This window comes from Bombus fervidus, chromosome 13 (genome assembly GCF_041682495.2).
Source record: "Bombus fervidus isolate BK054 chromosome 13, iyBomFerv1, whole genome shotgun sequence".
Classification (NCBI taxonomy): Eukaryota; Metazoa; Arthropoda; class Insecta; order Hymenoptera; family Apidae; genus Bombus; species Bombus fervidus.
The window spans coordinates 10,556,105-10,572,497 of NC_091529.1; the positions used below are offsets into that span (position 1 = coordinate 10,556,105).

The window sequence follows — 16,393 nt, forward strand, 5'->3', positions numbered from 1 at the left end:
CCCTGTCGCGTATCACGAGTCAACGACGACGACGACGACGACGACGACGACGACGACAGCGTCAACGACAGTGACGATGATAACGACGGCGAAAGCGAAAACTACGAATTGACGAGAGCAGCAAACCCCTGACGAAAAAACTGAAAGCAACGGCGCCGAAACGCGCATTCTCATTTGTTGTTGTTGTTGCAGTACTATTGCGAGCACTGCTGGGCGACGATTCACTCGCGACCAGGTCGCGAGTTCCACAAGCCGTTGGTGAAGGAGGGTGCGGATCGACCTCGAGCCGTACCGTACCGCTGGTGTTAACCCCAGCTGCGTTGTCCCTAATTATCTCGCAACCCTAGCTAATTAACTACCACTTCTACGTACCAACTTCTCCTCCCCCCCTAAGAGAACCTTCTACCGCCCGCCGCCACCCACCCTTCCATTCATTCAACCTCCCCCGGCCCGTCCGACACTTCGTCTCACCCTTGCTCACATACCTACCTGCATCGAAACACAGCCCGAAAACCGTTATTATCGCTACTATCCACTGATCGTCGGTACTATCGCTATTCTACTACTATCGCTATTATCGCTATTGCTATTACCGCTCTATCGCAATCACCACCATTACTATTCCACTATGAGTTACCTTTGCTCTGCTATCCACCGCTACATGGACGTGTTTACCGGTTACACGGCGGACAAATCAGTCGCCTTCACCACCGTCACGGCCATTACTACCACCACACATCCACTACCACCACCACCACCACCACCACCACCACTACCAACACTACTACCACCACCACCGCCGCCGTCACCACCGCCGCCGCAGCCGCCGCCGCCGCCGCCGCCATCGTCTTCTGCCAACCGATGCGTCTCGACGTTACCTTTTCGCACCGACGACCACTTCGATCTTTCATCTCCGAGTTTGTACGTGTGATACTCAGCGCACCAACCAATTCACCACGAGGAAACGGTTTAGCAGCGGAGGAGGAAGACTCGTCGACGATTCGTCGGTGCGCCGGTAATACACAGAGTGCAGCGCGCTAGTTCCGCTTTATAACGAACGTACGAGTCGAGGCCAAGAAGGAACAACGGACCGTCGCCCTAAACGCCTTTCGTCCGACCGAGATGGAACATGCGTTAGTTACCGATATCGATATCGGCACACAAACACACACATATATATATATACATACACACATACATATGTATATATATATATATATAAGTTACGAATGTGCGTAGACGGTTATAATTAAAAGCTCTCTCGTACGAAGCACGCGTTGGACGCGTCCGACGAGAGGTTTTAATCGTGGTTCGCGCTCGCGGATCGTCTCTTCCCATTACCGACTGTCGGACGGGAAGATACGTTCCAGGTGTTCCTCTTCCTCTCCTTGCCTGTTCGCTCGTTCCTTTTCTCGTAGCGCGTCGGCCGAAGACGGACGACGGATCTCCTCGTCGATCGATCGCGCGTCGGGCAGAGGCGCGGAAGCTACCACGAGGAACATCGTTCTCCGTTGTCCGCCGATTGTCAATCCGTTTTTTGCGAGCCGCTCGAACGAAACGAAATCTTTGGCGCGACGAACGCGCGCTATATCCTCCTTGTTGACTTCTTTCTCCTCCTTCTTCTACTTCTACTTGCTTCACCTCCTCCTTTTGCGATCTCGCTTGTTCTTTCTCGTCGAACAGGCCAAGGCAACGAAAGGAAATCGGAGAACGAGAGGAACGGAGCGCCGTACCGGGGCAATCGTCCCTTTCTTTCGTCGTGCGTTCTGTGCCACCTCGAGAAATCGATCGAGGCAGAATCGAGCGTCGATCGACGTAGCCAAACGGCAGCTTGCCCTCTCCTCGATGGAAGGATGCGGCCGTCGCTTCGAACCTGAGCCGAGCGGTGTACGGAAATATATAAGGAACGTACGAGTGTGAACGTGAATCGAAACGGTAAGAGGTGATAGCGAGTACCTGATTCGACGTGAAACCGCGAGGATTAAGATTGATGGAACGCGAGCACGAGAGAGCAAAAGATTGAGACGAAAGCGAGTAAAGGAAATGATTGGAAAGAATCGGAAGAAGCGTGTATGTATGCCTGTGTGAATGAACGAGGAAGAGGAGATGCGGATGGAAAGATGAGACGGCAGAGCGACGCGAAGAGTTAGAAAATGATCGATACTCGCGAGCTGGTAGATAAACGCGGAAGAGTGATATAAATATAAAGACGCAAACGTTTAAAAATGAGCCATTCGCGTTGGACGTTGAATAGGTAATGAAAAACCAACCACGCTTCGAATCGCTGTGTGTCGGATAATTATCTGTATCACACGGTCTTTAGCTTTTAAGAACTTATTAAATGTTACATAGGTGCGTTATATATATATATATATATATATGTATATATACGTTATATATCTGTATGTATATATAACATACATATATATACACATGCGTTTCCCGCGTGAAAAACGTGACGTTGCGCTCGTAGACAAAATATTTGAGTAAAATAAACGATTTTTTACTAATTAACTTATTTGAATGCAAGAAATAAGTAGCAAAAAGTATCATGGGATAGAAAATAGAGGAATAACCGAAAGAAAGTGAAACGGAGGTGAGATGATATGCCGAGAGTCAATGGAAAGCAAGAACGAAAGTGTAAGAAAAAGAATAGAATGCGTGCGCGTTTGCCTGAGTGTGTGCGTGCGTGCGTGAAGGAGAGATTGTGAAAAAGAGACGAAATAAGTAGAAGGAGGAGGAGGAGGAAGGATAAACCAAGAAAAGAAGAAGGGGGCTTAGGAGAGCGAAGTAGAGAAATGGAATTCGAAACGGACGTTGAAAAGACGATAGTCCAATTTACTTAACGCACGATCGCGCGTTGAGTTTGCTTAACCGTACCAGATCCTCAGCCAATACACCAAAACCTTAACCGAGCGACCCTTCCAAAAATGTGTGAAACGACGGGAGGAAAGAAAACGCGATGGTACGAGGCTTAATAACCATAACGATCGTACCGGGACAGTCTGTTACTCATTTTCAAGGAAATAAAAGAGAGTACAAAACGAACGGTCGCGTCGGCACTCGAAAGTCAAGGAAGGAAAAAGCATCGAAGCGGGCGTAACACCAAGATACCGAGAGAGCGAAGAAACGGGAGATTTCTCGCGATCGAGACGAGTCGCGGGACTAATCTCGGCCGTGAATCCGTAAACGATCCTCGAACCTGCTGTTGGAACGTAAACGATTCTACGTACCTGGGCCTCCGCGTTTCTTTTTTTTTTTTTCGAACAACGAGCGGCGAACGTCTCTTCAGTGGATCAGTGTATTTGGAGTAAGTCGATCTCGCGAATACACGGTAACGCTCCTTTCCAGGGCGGACACAGACGCGGATTCGCGCGCGCACACACATACACACACACACACACATAAACACGTACGCGTTACAATTTTCTCGACGGGGAAGAGACGTAGCGATCGAGCTCCTAGCAAATTACTCTTCATACGTCCGATATATAGGAGATCCGAAGGAAACGCGTGCAAAGATTAACGTTGTTTTCGCGCGAACGAACGCTAAATCGATAGGATAAAATACGAAGAAAACTGCACGGGTTTCTGCTGTGTAGATGACCGATCCTTCTCGTACCGATACGATCCGCGTTGAACGCCTGTCGCGATGCACGTTTTCTCGATCCTAACGAATTTCTTCGCTCGATGTATATAATCAAACGCAATGATGCAATCGACGTAGTTCAAATGAAATCTCATCTCGACGGAGACGCGTTATTATAAGTTTTATTCTTCGAAGGAGGAACAGAGGACTTTTCTCGGTGGTAATTGCCAGCGGTGTCGCTTCCGACCGTGGGCCCGTTGCCACGCGTTAACTTTCGTCCGACATCCCGCCCGTAGCTTTATCATCTTTCATTTTCTTCTCGATAAATGGATACGAAGCCAGTCGGTAGTTGGATAAAGTTCGCGGAGGAAACATTGACGCGAATTTCGGACAAGGACGCAACGGTGGAAACGACACGGATGGTTATCAGTATGCAACGTTATGTGTTCCGCTTAATAGATGGTCGTTTTATACGTAGCAGCACCGTCAGTTGAAACCATAAGCTCGTAGATTAACCTCGCACGACGAGTATCTTTAACGACACGTTTTAGCGTGTTACGCATTCGTAAGAAAAAGATATACACGACACACAGACACACGCGCACGTACACGTAGACACATACATACGCGTACACGCATACCTACGATATCACAAATGTAGTCATCCGGGAACGAATCGATAAAAATTAATCGTGAATTAACCGATGCGTACCTTCGCGTACGTTTAGTAACAAGGAATGAATAAACAAAAGTAATTTCCACATCTATATATACATATATATATTTACATATATATTTATTTTTTTGGTACTCTTTTTGTATATACGTGTCGCCATAGATTAGGTGACGTCTAGGATCCACACGAGGTACGAGATATCCGCGTGAGAAAACAGAGCGAAAACCAGGGACGAGAGAAACAGTGTACGAGAGAGTGCGAGCAAGAAAACGAGAAACAGAATGAAAAATCGATTGTCTGTACACACGTGTGTATGTATGCGCGATAGAAAGAAGAAAAGTGCATGAAAGGGAGAGAGAGAGAAAGCGAGAGAGAGAGAGAGAGAGAGAGAAAGAGGGTGGGAAAAAGGCTGGAGAAACGAGCCACGTTAACGACGATCATCTCCGTCCCTTCGTTCACACGAATTATCCACGGTGCTCGCATACACGCAACTTAACTCAACATCGAATCTTGTAAACCGATCGGCTATTACATTAACGTAGGAAAATATTCGTGGCGAGCATTCGTGTTTTACGTTTATCGATCTCGTTTGGTAAAACGTTTGGTAAAAATATACAGAAGGTATTTCGACCGTGTCGTAGGTGGGTCGACTGGCAAGATAGTTGCGATCGAAGCGAACGGACGCGTTTGTTAACATCGTTGGAGCCACGCGGAGAACCTTGTCGAGGTCTAAAAAAAGCCAAGTGAGATTTTTGTGAACGAAGGGGCGCGACGAGTGAACGGCGAGTAGGAAGGAAGGAGAGAAAATGGGGGGCGAAACAAAAGGACAAAGGAAGGGAAGAGCATTAGTTAGCGTAATTTTGTCGACGCTCGGCACCGTTCTCGCGTGGACGAGGAGCGATGAAACGCGGCGACTCACGCGATTAGGAAGCAAGCGCTGCGATTCACGCGTCTCGGCAGCGTCGCTATCTCACGGATAAATTTATTAAAAACGCATATACCAAACGCAGCGTATAAGCGTGCATATATGACGCGGTGCATCGAGATGGTTTTCCAATTGCTTCGAAGATAACGAGAAACGTTCTCGATTCGACGATTCGCTTGGCCGCCGATTCTGACGCGCGGTGAACGGCCCGCGGAACAACGCGTTGTCGCGTCTCCTCCGTTTGTTCCTTGACATTAGATCGCAGCGCGGTTCGAGAAAACACGCGTGGAATTCGTTTATTTTCGTTGATCGGTAACGATCGTAACGCTGCCTTTCGTTTATCACCGCGTACACCATGCGTATTGTTTCCACGAAAGATTAAAAGATTGCTCGGGGATGAAAGTTGGGAACGCGACGTCGGCCGCGTGTGTCTCCGTACGCGTCGAGATTCGGTCGTAAATGGATGGGAGAGACGGGAGAGAGGGCTGGCGAAGAATTTTCGAGGTCGAGAGATACCGTTAACGACGGCTTCGAAGGAATCGGAAAACCTTTGATCGCGATAGCGCGGCTACGAAGCTACCGCGGCTCATATATATATATACTAGGTGAAAATTTGCATCCCGTAAACGAGCACGAAACGATACGCGTTCGAAAACGATTTCGCGCGCGACCCCGAGCTCGTACACACCGACACACGAAAACGAGACCAACTCTTAGACACACGATCTCGTTCGTGCACGGACACGTTCTCCCCACTAATCGATCGATATAATCGTAGTGAAACTTATCTAGGTACCAATTCACCTAAATCAATTGATAATTAAAACAAAGTATATATATATATATTCATATACATATGATATATATATTAATATATATTATATAGAAAGTAGTATTGTTCCGATACTCGACAGCGAGCCGAGTATTTGGGCGAGAATCGAGATCGAGATTTTTCTAGACAAATTTTTCTAATCGTTGACGAATGCGCGGCGTTCCGCCGTTGAATCGAGCGGAACGTCTCCTTCTATCGATACACTCGCGTTATCATGCCTCGTAAACAAAGATCTCGGCTCGTTCGCGCGTTTTCACGCCGCGAACGACCGAAACGAACGACCGGTATCCGTGCCAGAACTATCGCGCGATCTCGACTAAACGAATTTCTTCTTCTTCGAGCGTTTTTTGCGTTCACCTGTGTTCTGACACGGATCGTACCGATTTCCCTGCTCGCGCGCACGCGCGCGGGCGCGTACACACACACACAAACAAACAAACAAACAAACAGAGGCATACACACACGCGAGAACGTACGTGCGCGTTTTTCGTACGCGGAACTCTGGTCACTTTTCCTCGGATAAAAACGTCCCGGCAGAATGTTGACGTCGGCGTAGGTTCGCGCGAAATACGAAGTACTCGAAACAATGACCTTATCAGACGTTTTAACGGCACGTTCGCAAATCAATGTTCAATTTCGAAATTTCCGTGCCTAGGTAGGTAATCAATATCGATGAAAGATTCGTTTTGTTTCGCGCTCGATCAACGAACCGCGAACGGTTGCTCTGTGCGCACTCGATGCTTAGATTAATTAGAAAATTTTAGTTGACCGTGAACCGTTATCGGGGATATTCCCGATGTACGAATTGAGCAGCGTTTAGGTAAAATTATTTCGCGAATGTTGTCGAGATTCCACGCGTAGCGGATAAGTGACATATCACTTTCGAGCACGATCGACGCGATACGGGATATTTGCGCGCGACTCGACGAATTTACGTTTCTCTGCTAGTCGGCAAGTTGCGAGAAAACAAAAGTTGACGACCGGCGAATCGCGAAAATCCGATGAACTCGCCGCTTAACGTTAGGCGTACGAACACCGCGCGCGACTCCTGCGTCGTTGAAAATAGGGGCTGAAGCCGCGAGAAAGTATGGATAAAGGGAATAACCGCGACTCTGTAGTCGCCTATAGCGAAACTTTATACGTACGAACGTGCACGCGTACACACGATGGAAACGCAAATCTGCCGGCAATGGCACGCTGAGAATTTAAAGCAAAGAAGAGAAAAATAATAACGATGACGATTGATAATAATAATAATAATAATAATAATAATAATAATATTAATAATAATATTAATAATAATAATAATAATAATGATAAGCTACATTTCGCAGCAAAGTTATTGTTTGAGAAAATCGCCCTTAAGAAAAAAAAAAAAGTAACAACTACAACAACTACAAGAATAACAAACAATATGTTAGGTATGATTCTTCACCTCCTTTGTAATATGTGTGATAAAGCATAATATATAATATAATGACAATTATATATATATATGTATATATGTATATACATATACATAGATATGTATATACGCGTGTTTACATGTACATACATATTTGTGTGTGTATATATATATGTGTATATATATATGTGTGTGTGTACATGTAGGTACAGGATATAAAATACTAATATATAATTGATAATAACGATCGAAATATTTAATATATTCTGATGGACTTGAAAAAAAGAAAAGATAATGGATGTAAACTTGAAATATAGATGTTGATTGCGCGACACGACAGTAGCGGAATTCAAGGAAAACGGATAGGAAAATTGTGGAGCGTGGAAACGCGTCGAGAAGCGGAGAAGCGGAAGTTTCGAATAACGAAAGAAATCGCGATGCCGACCGAACGATGCTTGCATAAGCACAGGCGCGACGTAACGCGTACACTGTCGTTCGTGTAATGCGCACGAGTGATTCAAAAACGTATGGGTTACGAAACAGGATGGCGAAAGCTAAAAAAGAAGGAAGGATGAACATTTTGGGGGAACGAGTAACAATGGTAGTCACTTACGATAGATTTGTATTTTTCAGTGTTGAAAAGTTTTTTATACCGCTGTTATATTCTTGTCTAAATATCTTAGTTCGGAGAAAATGCGGGAGACGATGATTGCGTCTTAGCTTGCATGAAATTATATAGGTGCGTCCGAATACACCGAATACGTGTGTGTGTATGTGAGAAAAAGAGAGAGAGAGAGAGAGAGAGCGAGAGAGTGAGAGAGAGAGAGGAGGTTTTAGCGAAGGAAAGGAATGAAAGAAACGGAACGAGTGAAATGGCTTGGATAGCGGTAACGGAGAGAGGAGACGAGAGAGAGAGTGCGCGTGAGAAAGAGAAAGAGAGAAAGAGAAGCGAAAGTCGAACGAGCAATCGGAAAAAGCACGAACATCGTGTATAACGTAAGCTCCAAAAGAGGAGGACACGATGTACTCGCCACGAATCGACCCTCGAGATTTTATAATCACGCTGCGTTCAAACTTGAACTCGATAAATGTCGAATAGAACCGGTGCAACGACGTTTTGTTGTCGTCCGTCGCGATCAAGCGCGGAACGATCTCTAGCTTGATTCGATCGTCTCAAAACGATTATTCGCGAGAGAAAAGCCGACGATAAGAGAGAGAGAGAAAGAGAGAGAGAGAGAGAGAGAGATTGTTATAACCGCGGATGAGATTGAGAAGGTGTAGAAACGTCGTGAGTCTCGGTGATCCTTGGCGAGTGGTCGTTTGTCCAAGAAAGAAAAGGCGTTCACGCTTTCGAGACTCGCTCTGCGTAAACCCCGAGAACACGAGCGAACCGACGACGATTAATGGCGAAAAAGCGAGATTGTAGCGAGCGCGAGATACCAGGCACGAAACACGAAGCGCCAGACGCGATCGACCATGTCGATCCTACCTCTAGTTAGCTCCTGATATGCTCGAGCAATCCTATTTCTATCTACCATTTTCCACGTACAATTTTATCGATCGATTTATATTTTTTTAAGCGTTACGATTTTTATCGCTCTCGTATTGTATAGATCGCGTTCGAACGACTAGCGTTCGTTTAGAGGCAATTCGCAAATCTTATTTTTCTCGTTTAATCTGTGTTCTTGCTGGACTTCCCGCCCACCCTCCTGTTCATCGCGTTGTTCTTTCTACACGCGTCTTTTCTTCTTCTTTTTTTTTTTTTTTTTTTTGTAACTCGAGCCATACCTCGCAGATAAAACGCGCACGATCGAAGGCGACGGACCGCGGAAAGTTCGCGCGCCCACGAAACGATTTTTCCTTCTTCGAATTGGCGAACGAGTAATCAAGTACGTGGACGAACGCGAACCCTCCGTTAAACCGTTGCGCGGTCTTTTGCTCCGCGCGAAAACGCATCATCCTTCGTACCTTCGTATTTTGTTCGTTTTCTTTTTTCCTTCTTTTCGAAGTCCTACGAAAGGCAAGCGATCGTTCAGTCGCCTTTCCTTTCATCGTTCTCCAAATTTCTCTATTTTTGTTACATACGATATACGTTCACTACGAAACGCATTACTACTAGTTGATAATGTTTTTAACGCAATCAATATAGTCGCTGTTATTTTTGCAATTGTCATTATCGTCATTACTATTATTCGATTACTAATTATCATTACCTTTATTATTATTACTATCATTAGCACTATTACCATTATTATTATTACGATTATTATTATTGCTGCTGCTAATGCTGCTGCTACTACTACTACTACTATTACTACTACTATAATTATTATTATTACGAAGACGGTAATGATTATTATTATTATTACTACCATTACTATTACCATTACTGCTATTTCTATTGCTACGTCTGTTACTACTACTACTATTACTACTACTACTATTACTGCTACTACTACTACTACCACTGCTACTACTACTACTACTGCTACTGTTACCGTTACTACCACCACCACTATTACTGCTACTATTACTACTACTACTACTGCTACTACTACTACTACTACTACTACTACTACTACTGCTACTGTTACTATTACTATCACCACTACTATTACTGCTACTATTACTACTACTACTACCGCTGCTGCTGCTGCTACTACTACTACTACTACTACTACTACTATTACTACTACTACTACTACTACTACTATTACTATTACTACTTCTAGTAGTACTATTACTCTTACTATTACTATTACTACTACTACTTCTACTACCACTACTACTATTAGAGTGTCTACTGTAGATGTACGCATATATCTGCATGTACCAAAGAACAGTTGAACATATTTGTACATCTGATGTATACATGGACATGTGCACGTTAGGAAATGTACAGATCGGCACGCGTACAGAGAACAAAAGCCGGTAAAAGAGTACTTTCGATGCGAAAACCGAAGCGCAACGATAAATGAGAAACTTGAGTCTCGTTAAAGCTGGGATATATCCTGTAAGCGTCGGACGTAAATGTGATCCGTAGATCGTTTAGAAGTAACGTTCTTGGAATAATTGCTTGTAATATAGGCAAGCATCGCGCATCGATAGAGATCTCTGTGCAACCAAAAGTGACCGAAAACCCGTTGGTCTGACGCCGATAAGGAATTACATCTTGGCGCGTTGCCTTCGATACGTAAAATCGTATCGCGATCTCGGGTCAGCGACGCGATAGCGAATCGTCGAAGAATGTCCGCAACGCGTCAGCTTCGACCGCTCGAAGGATCCTCCGAACGGACCATCGTCGCTGCGATCCATTCTTTGATCCTCGAGATACGTTCTATGATCGATTCTCGCACAGGTATGTCGTCGGCGTAGCTTCCCTTGGAAGAGTGGACAGCGTGTCTGACCCGAGGTCGAAGGATCGCATCGCGTCGACGGGCACCAGAGTGTTTGGCGTTGAAAAAGCGACGACCAGATATATAGCCTTTTTCGATAAGATAGCCGAACATCGTATTCATTGCCACTCTACAGTCGCTCGCCTACAGAATGATTTCTGCTACCCTGTTCCTTGGCAGCCGGATCGTAGCGCGCCATCGATAGATTGTACGGGGCAAAATACGATCGCGTTCGCGGTACGCGTGAACCACGCAGCTACAAACAGTCTGGATGCGTTCAATGGAAATGCGGTACAGCGATAAGTTCAATGTATGTACGTGTATATGTTTAACGGAGACACTTAGAGCGTAAAACGTGATAAGGCTATAAGACAGTATAAGTTTGGAGCTGGGAGCCGTGCAATGTTGTTATCGGACGAATGAAAGCGGACGGGTATAACAGTAGTAAGAATGCGGAAAGAGAGAACGAGAGGGAGTGCGAGAGAAACGAGGAGAAAATAATGGACAAAATGGGAATTTGCCAGGAGCGAAAGTTATCGCGGAACCAGAGGAAAGAAGATATTTTTTTATTTTTTTAACGAGATCTTGGAGACGAAAAAGAGATACAAAGTTTACACGCAAGAAAGAAATAGCAAGATGGAGGAACAAAGAGGCAGGCAGATGAAAATCAAGTGACAGAGAGCTTGCGTGCGTGCGTGAGTGTGCTTTCGTGTTCTTTGCTCTGTGTGCGTATTTATGTCGGCGGTACGTGTGTTTGAATGGTCGGAAATGTATGGGAGAGCGTGCGAGCGAAAGATAGAATGAGAGACGGAGCGCGGAAAATGGAAAATACAGAGCTAAGTGCATCCCAGAGGCGGGCACAGTGCATGCGTTTTTTACGTAGAAATAGAAAGTCTGACTGCTTTTGATTTGTGGAAATTTTTACGGGAAATAGTTAACGTCTCTTAGATATTAAAGAAAAGTTGTTCGAGTAAAAACAAGCTGAAAAAAGGTAAAAACGTTGAGAAAACCACAGAAAAAAGAAAAAGAAAAAAAGGAGAAAAGAAGAAAGGACGAATGAAATTTACAATAGCGGCGACGATGATGAAAAAGAAGATTGAATTTTTTAAATGTCGTTTCGCCTTTGTACGTATCTTTTTATGTACATTTACACGTCGACGTTTGTTTTTTATCGTAAAAATTTCACCATTTGTATTCGTAAGTTATCATATAGGAGACTCCTGTTACTAATACTACTGTTTACTTAAGATAGCCCCTTATTTCCTAGCGTGTAAAACAATGAAAACGCAAATTTCTATATAATTTTGTAATATAATCGATGCCGAGGATACGAATGAAATTAGAGGAAACTTACAAGTGCAACTTAAGTCTTAACTTGAAGTTACCAAGCTGCGAGGTTTTCATACTCTCGAAAGATATAATTTTTTATTAAAGCAATTTTTTGCGGAGCTCGTTTTAATCGATCATCTTTATTTTTTTATATATACCAGTGGTAGTATTTTCTGCCCACCTCTGGGTAAAAACGGCGTACGAACGAATAACAGAAAAAAAAAAAAAAAAATGTCACGTGACGTCTGTCGTGATGCAAGACGCGATTTTACCCCTTCTTACACTGCATTTCTATTTTTAATAATGTATGCTCTTTCATATTTCGCTGCATCGGGATACGACACGATAGCGTCGCAATAAATAAATCTTTGTCGCGTTTTGTAAATAAATCGTCGAGGGTCGCGTCTTGTATATCGACGGTGGTTTTCTTAGGAAAAATATCGAAGAGAAAAAGGAACAAAAAAAAAAAAAACGAAAAAGTAACCAAAAAAAAAGAAACTAAGAGAAAAATGATAAAAAAAAAAAAAAAAAAAAAGGAGGAGAAAAGGCGAAAGCAAGAATATTACTAGTCAATCCTCGATCCACGAAAGTTGCACGGAAATTACGAAACGAACGAGAAAACGTTTTTTATTTTCGATTCGTAAAAGGAAAAGACTTTCTTTGTATCTCGATCCCTGAATTTTTGATAAAAACCAATAGGTATTATTAACGCGATTTAAATATGTGTCCTACTGATTTAGAGACTATTTACACGATTCGAGAAATCCTTTTTGTACGTTATTTCTACGTTCACCTGTAATTTAACATTGTCCACGTTATTGTAGCGAATAGCGTATTGTATCGTTGTATGGTGATCTTTATTTTTAAACACATTTTTATTATCGTTGGTAACGTTAAGGGTACTTTAGCTCGTCTGTAACCGAGGAAAGTTTTCAAGTACTTTATTATTGTATTTGGATATAGCAACGTTGACTTGGTTTCCCTTATTTCATATTTTTCTGTTTTGTTAATGAATTTCTATTCGTACTACGGTTAAATGCAAATTATGCATACTTCAACGATATCGTTTCGTGTCTGTTTTTTTTTTCACATTTCACACACTTTTGCATTACGCTTGCCATACACATACGATTAAATACACACACACACACACACACACGAATACAGGCATTCTTACACAAAATACGCACATACATACACACGTAGCACCACATCCTTCTCCCTTGCTTCCTACAAACTCGTCGAACGATTCGAAGCCCGATACAACCGAAGGACCTCGATCGAGTGTACGACAGAAGGTACTCCCGTGGTTACATTCGGTGAAAGTTACGTTTATATATATATATATATATACATACATACTCTGTCGTGTAATTTTTTTACACATATCTATATAAAGTAGACGTTAGTGGCTCGGAACTGGCACGAATCAAATCCACGTTCGACTTTTACGCTACTTTTATTCTAACGAAACAATCTTTCAACGATAAGAAACCGAGAGAGATCTATAAAACACGATCGCAAGTACATTGAACACCGTGTGGTCCTTGGAGAAAAGACAAACGAGGTGGACTTGATTCACCATGCAAGTCGTACGTATACAGGTCTTTTTTATATGTTTCCATGAAAACGAAAGGAGCGAGCGGGATAGAGAGGAGGAGAGCGGAAACGACGAGAGAAAAAAAGGAATAGGAAAATAATAGTTTTATCGTTTGGTTTGTTATAGTATTAAAGTTAACGTTAATGGACGATCGATTCGATCGTGGCTTGCAAAAAAAGATCGATGTGTCCGACCGAACGAACGACGATCCAAGTGAACAGCGCCTGAGAGGAAATCGCGCTGTACGTCTTAGGATATTGTACACATTACGCTTAACGTAACTTTAAGTAAAGTAACTACGCTTAAGTGAAACAAACCACTTATTACTAATTTGATGGTTGCGCTGGTTCGTCTCTCTATTTTCGCCTCTAGATTTATATAAAATAGTTACACATTCTCTTTATCGATAGGCAAAGCTCACGGACGAACGAAATGTATCTTCTTTGTCTTTCTATATGATACTTTCTTCCATCGAGAATCATTTTTCAATAAAGACCATTCACTCTGTGCAATCACGGTCAACGATTTTTTACGCGAAACGTGGACGCAACGAACAATTTTTGGTCTATTTTTTTTTCTTTTTTTTTTTTTTTTTTTTTTTTTTTTTTGGAAAAATTGCCGATGACAGAACGTTGCACCTTCGTCGCTGGACTTGATTCGGTTCAGTTCCCCGAGACTCTGGTAGATTTCGGAACGCTAGCGTTAAGGTAGAACTTCGCTTCGGAAATAATTATTTCGAGAAATCCGAGTGAAACCACACGAACGAAGGAACGATCGAAAGTTGTCGTTAGCGAGCTCGTCGCTCGACGAATTTTACCGTTCGATGGAAATGCTCGGTGCAAATCGAGCGCGTTCTCGTTTTCCCTTGATCGCATTCGTTCCGCGAATTCCACGTTTTCTCGGATTTTATTACGAACTAACCGATCGTTCGTTAAATATAGGTTCGTCGACTTACGTACGAGTCGACATTTTTGTAGAAATTTCGACGAAAGAGAAAGAGGCAGAACGCGATATCGTAAGGATAAACCGTTCTCTGCGTTCGTATCCCGCCGACACCGTCTCCACAAGTTCGACTAGCATTTTTAATAAAATTTAGTCTCTTTACCTTACTCGAATCGATTTATCGTGTAAGAATCATTCAACTACTTTTAAACGCCGCATTTGTGCGCTAGGTTAGCATTTAAGTATGTCGAAGCAATACTACTATGTGTATGCGATATATTTCTTACGTCGAGAGGTTTAGATCCAACTTTCTTCTCGCTATCGAAAGTGCACGAGATCGAAGTTATTCGAACGAAGAGCCAGCCAGGACTCTTGCTCCGAAACAAGGGAATTCGCGTCGCTGTCTTCTTCTTCTTCTTTCCTCTTTTCTTTTTCTTTCTTTTTTTTTTTTCGTTTTCTCGAACGAATCGAGCGTCGCGCGATTTTCTGCAAAATCATCGGAGACGGATATTGGGAAGAGCGTCACTCGGCAACATAGAGAACGAGAAGACACGATATCCTAAAGCTTATCTCTCCTATCGCGAATCATGTGCAGAATCTGTTTGTTTTTCCGCGGACACGCGATTGATTACGCGTCGATCGATTCTGGTAAAAGTGAACTCTAGCGCAAACTCGCGTCCATCTACGCAAAGGATGTCTCGAATCGAAGCGAAGTTACGAAACTTTCTTTAACCCGATACAAAGTGGGGAGATTTCGCGAGGTGCTAAAAGACAAGATAGATCTCCGTTCTCTTTGTCGCGATTATGTTCGAATTCACGCTGTGATCAGTTCCGCGTAAACTAAACGGAAACGAAGGTTGTACGCGATCGTAGGATCAGATTCGAAAAATTTTCTTCGAATCGTTCGGCTCTCGTTCGAATGGCGAAAATTGGACGAGAGAGAGAGAGAGAGAGAGCGTGCGTGATATCGTGGGATCGCGATCCATCGTTAGAAAGATCGCGAGAGATAATTGTAGCTTAGCCAATACAACGCACGTACACGATAGAATTTATTTTTTTGGTCACAGAGTACCGTTCTAGGTGCGTAAGTATATCGATATACGTTTAGTGCGAACGACGAATGAGGGATTCGTTGTCAGTGAGGCGAGCGAACGAAAGAAAGAGGAGCAGCAAAGCCGAAAAAGCGACGAGAAAAAATCGGTCTCGAGACAGAGCGAGAGAGTGAAAGCGAGAGAAAGAAAGAGAGAGATTGCGTGTGTGCGTGTGTGTGACAGAGAGAGAGAGAGAGAGAGAGAGAGAGAGAGAGAAGAGAAGAAGAAAGTTTTTTGAGCGAACGTATAATCGCGAAGAATGGAAAAAGAAAGCTCGTGTGTCGTGGATGCTCTCGATCTGTACGTATATGCATGTATGCCTGTATACGTGTACACGTGTGTACGTGTGAAGGTGCGTGATGCGTGTATATGTGTTTGTGTGTGCGCTCGCATACGTTTAATCGCAATTGATCGCGCGACGAATCGTTGGACGCGAATAAACACGGGAACGAACGGCGAACACGCGCAACGATCGCGACGATCGCGACTTGAAGAAGAGGAACGCGCGCGCGTCGTCGATCGGTAATAGCGACGGAGTGAGTTCGAGAGAATTGCGAATGTTTCGCGTCGATTCGAGTTAAGGCGAATTCCTTAACTCGTTGAACGATG

General features: G+C 43.6%; 1 protein-coding gene across 2 annotated transcripts in view; it reads left to right on the forward strand.

Annotated features, from left to right (window-relative positions):
- Positions 1-9,600, forward strand: part of Orb2 (cytoplasmic polyadenylation element-binding protein orb2) — a 61,147-nt gene extending 51,547 nt beyond the window's left edge. For both annotated transcript variants that reach the window (XM_072015688.2, XM_072015689.2), the window contains one exon: positions 193-9,600. In XM_072015688.2, the coding sequence (XP_071871789.1) occupies positions 193-309 (117 nt within the window). In that variant the 3' untranslated portion in view covers positions 310-9,600. The remainder of the gene's footprint in view (positions 1-192) is intronic.
- The last annotated feature ends 6,793 nt before the right edge of the window (positions 9,601-16,393 follow it).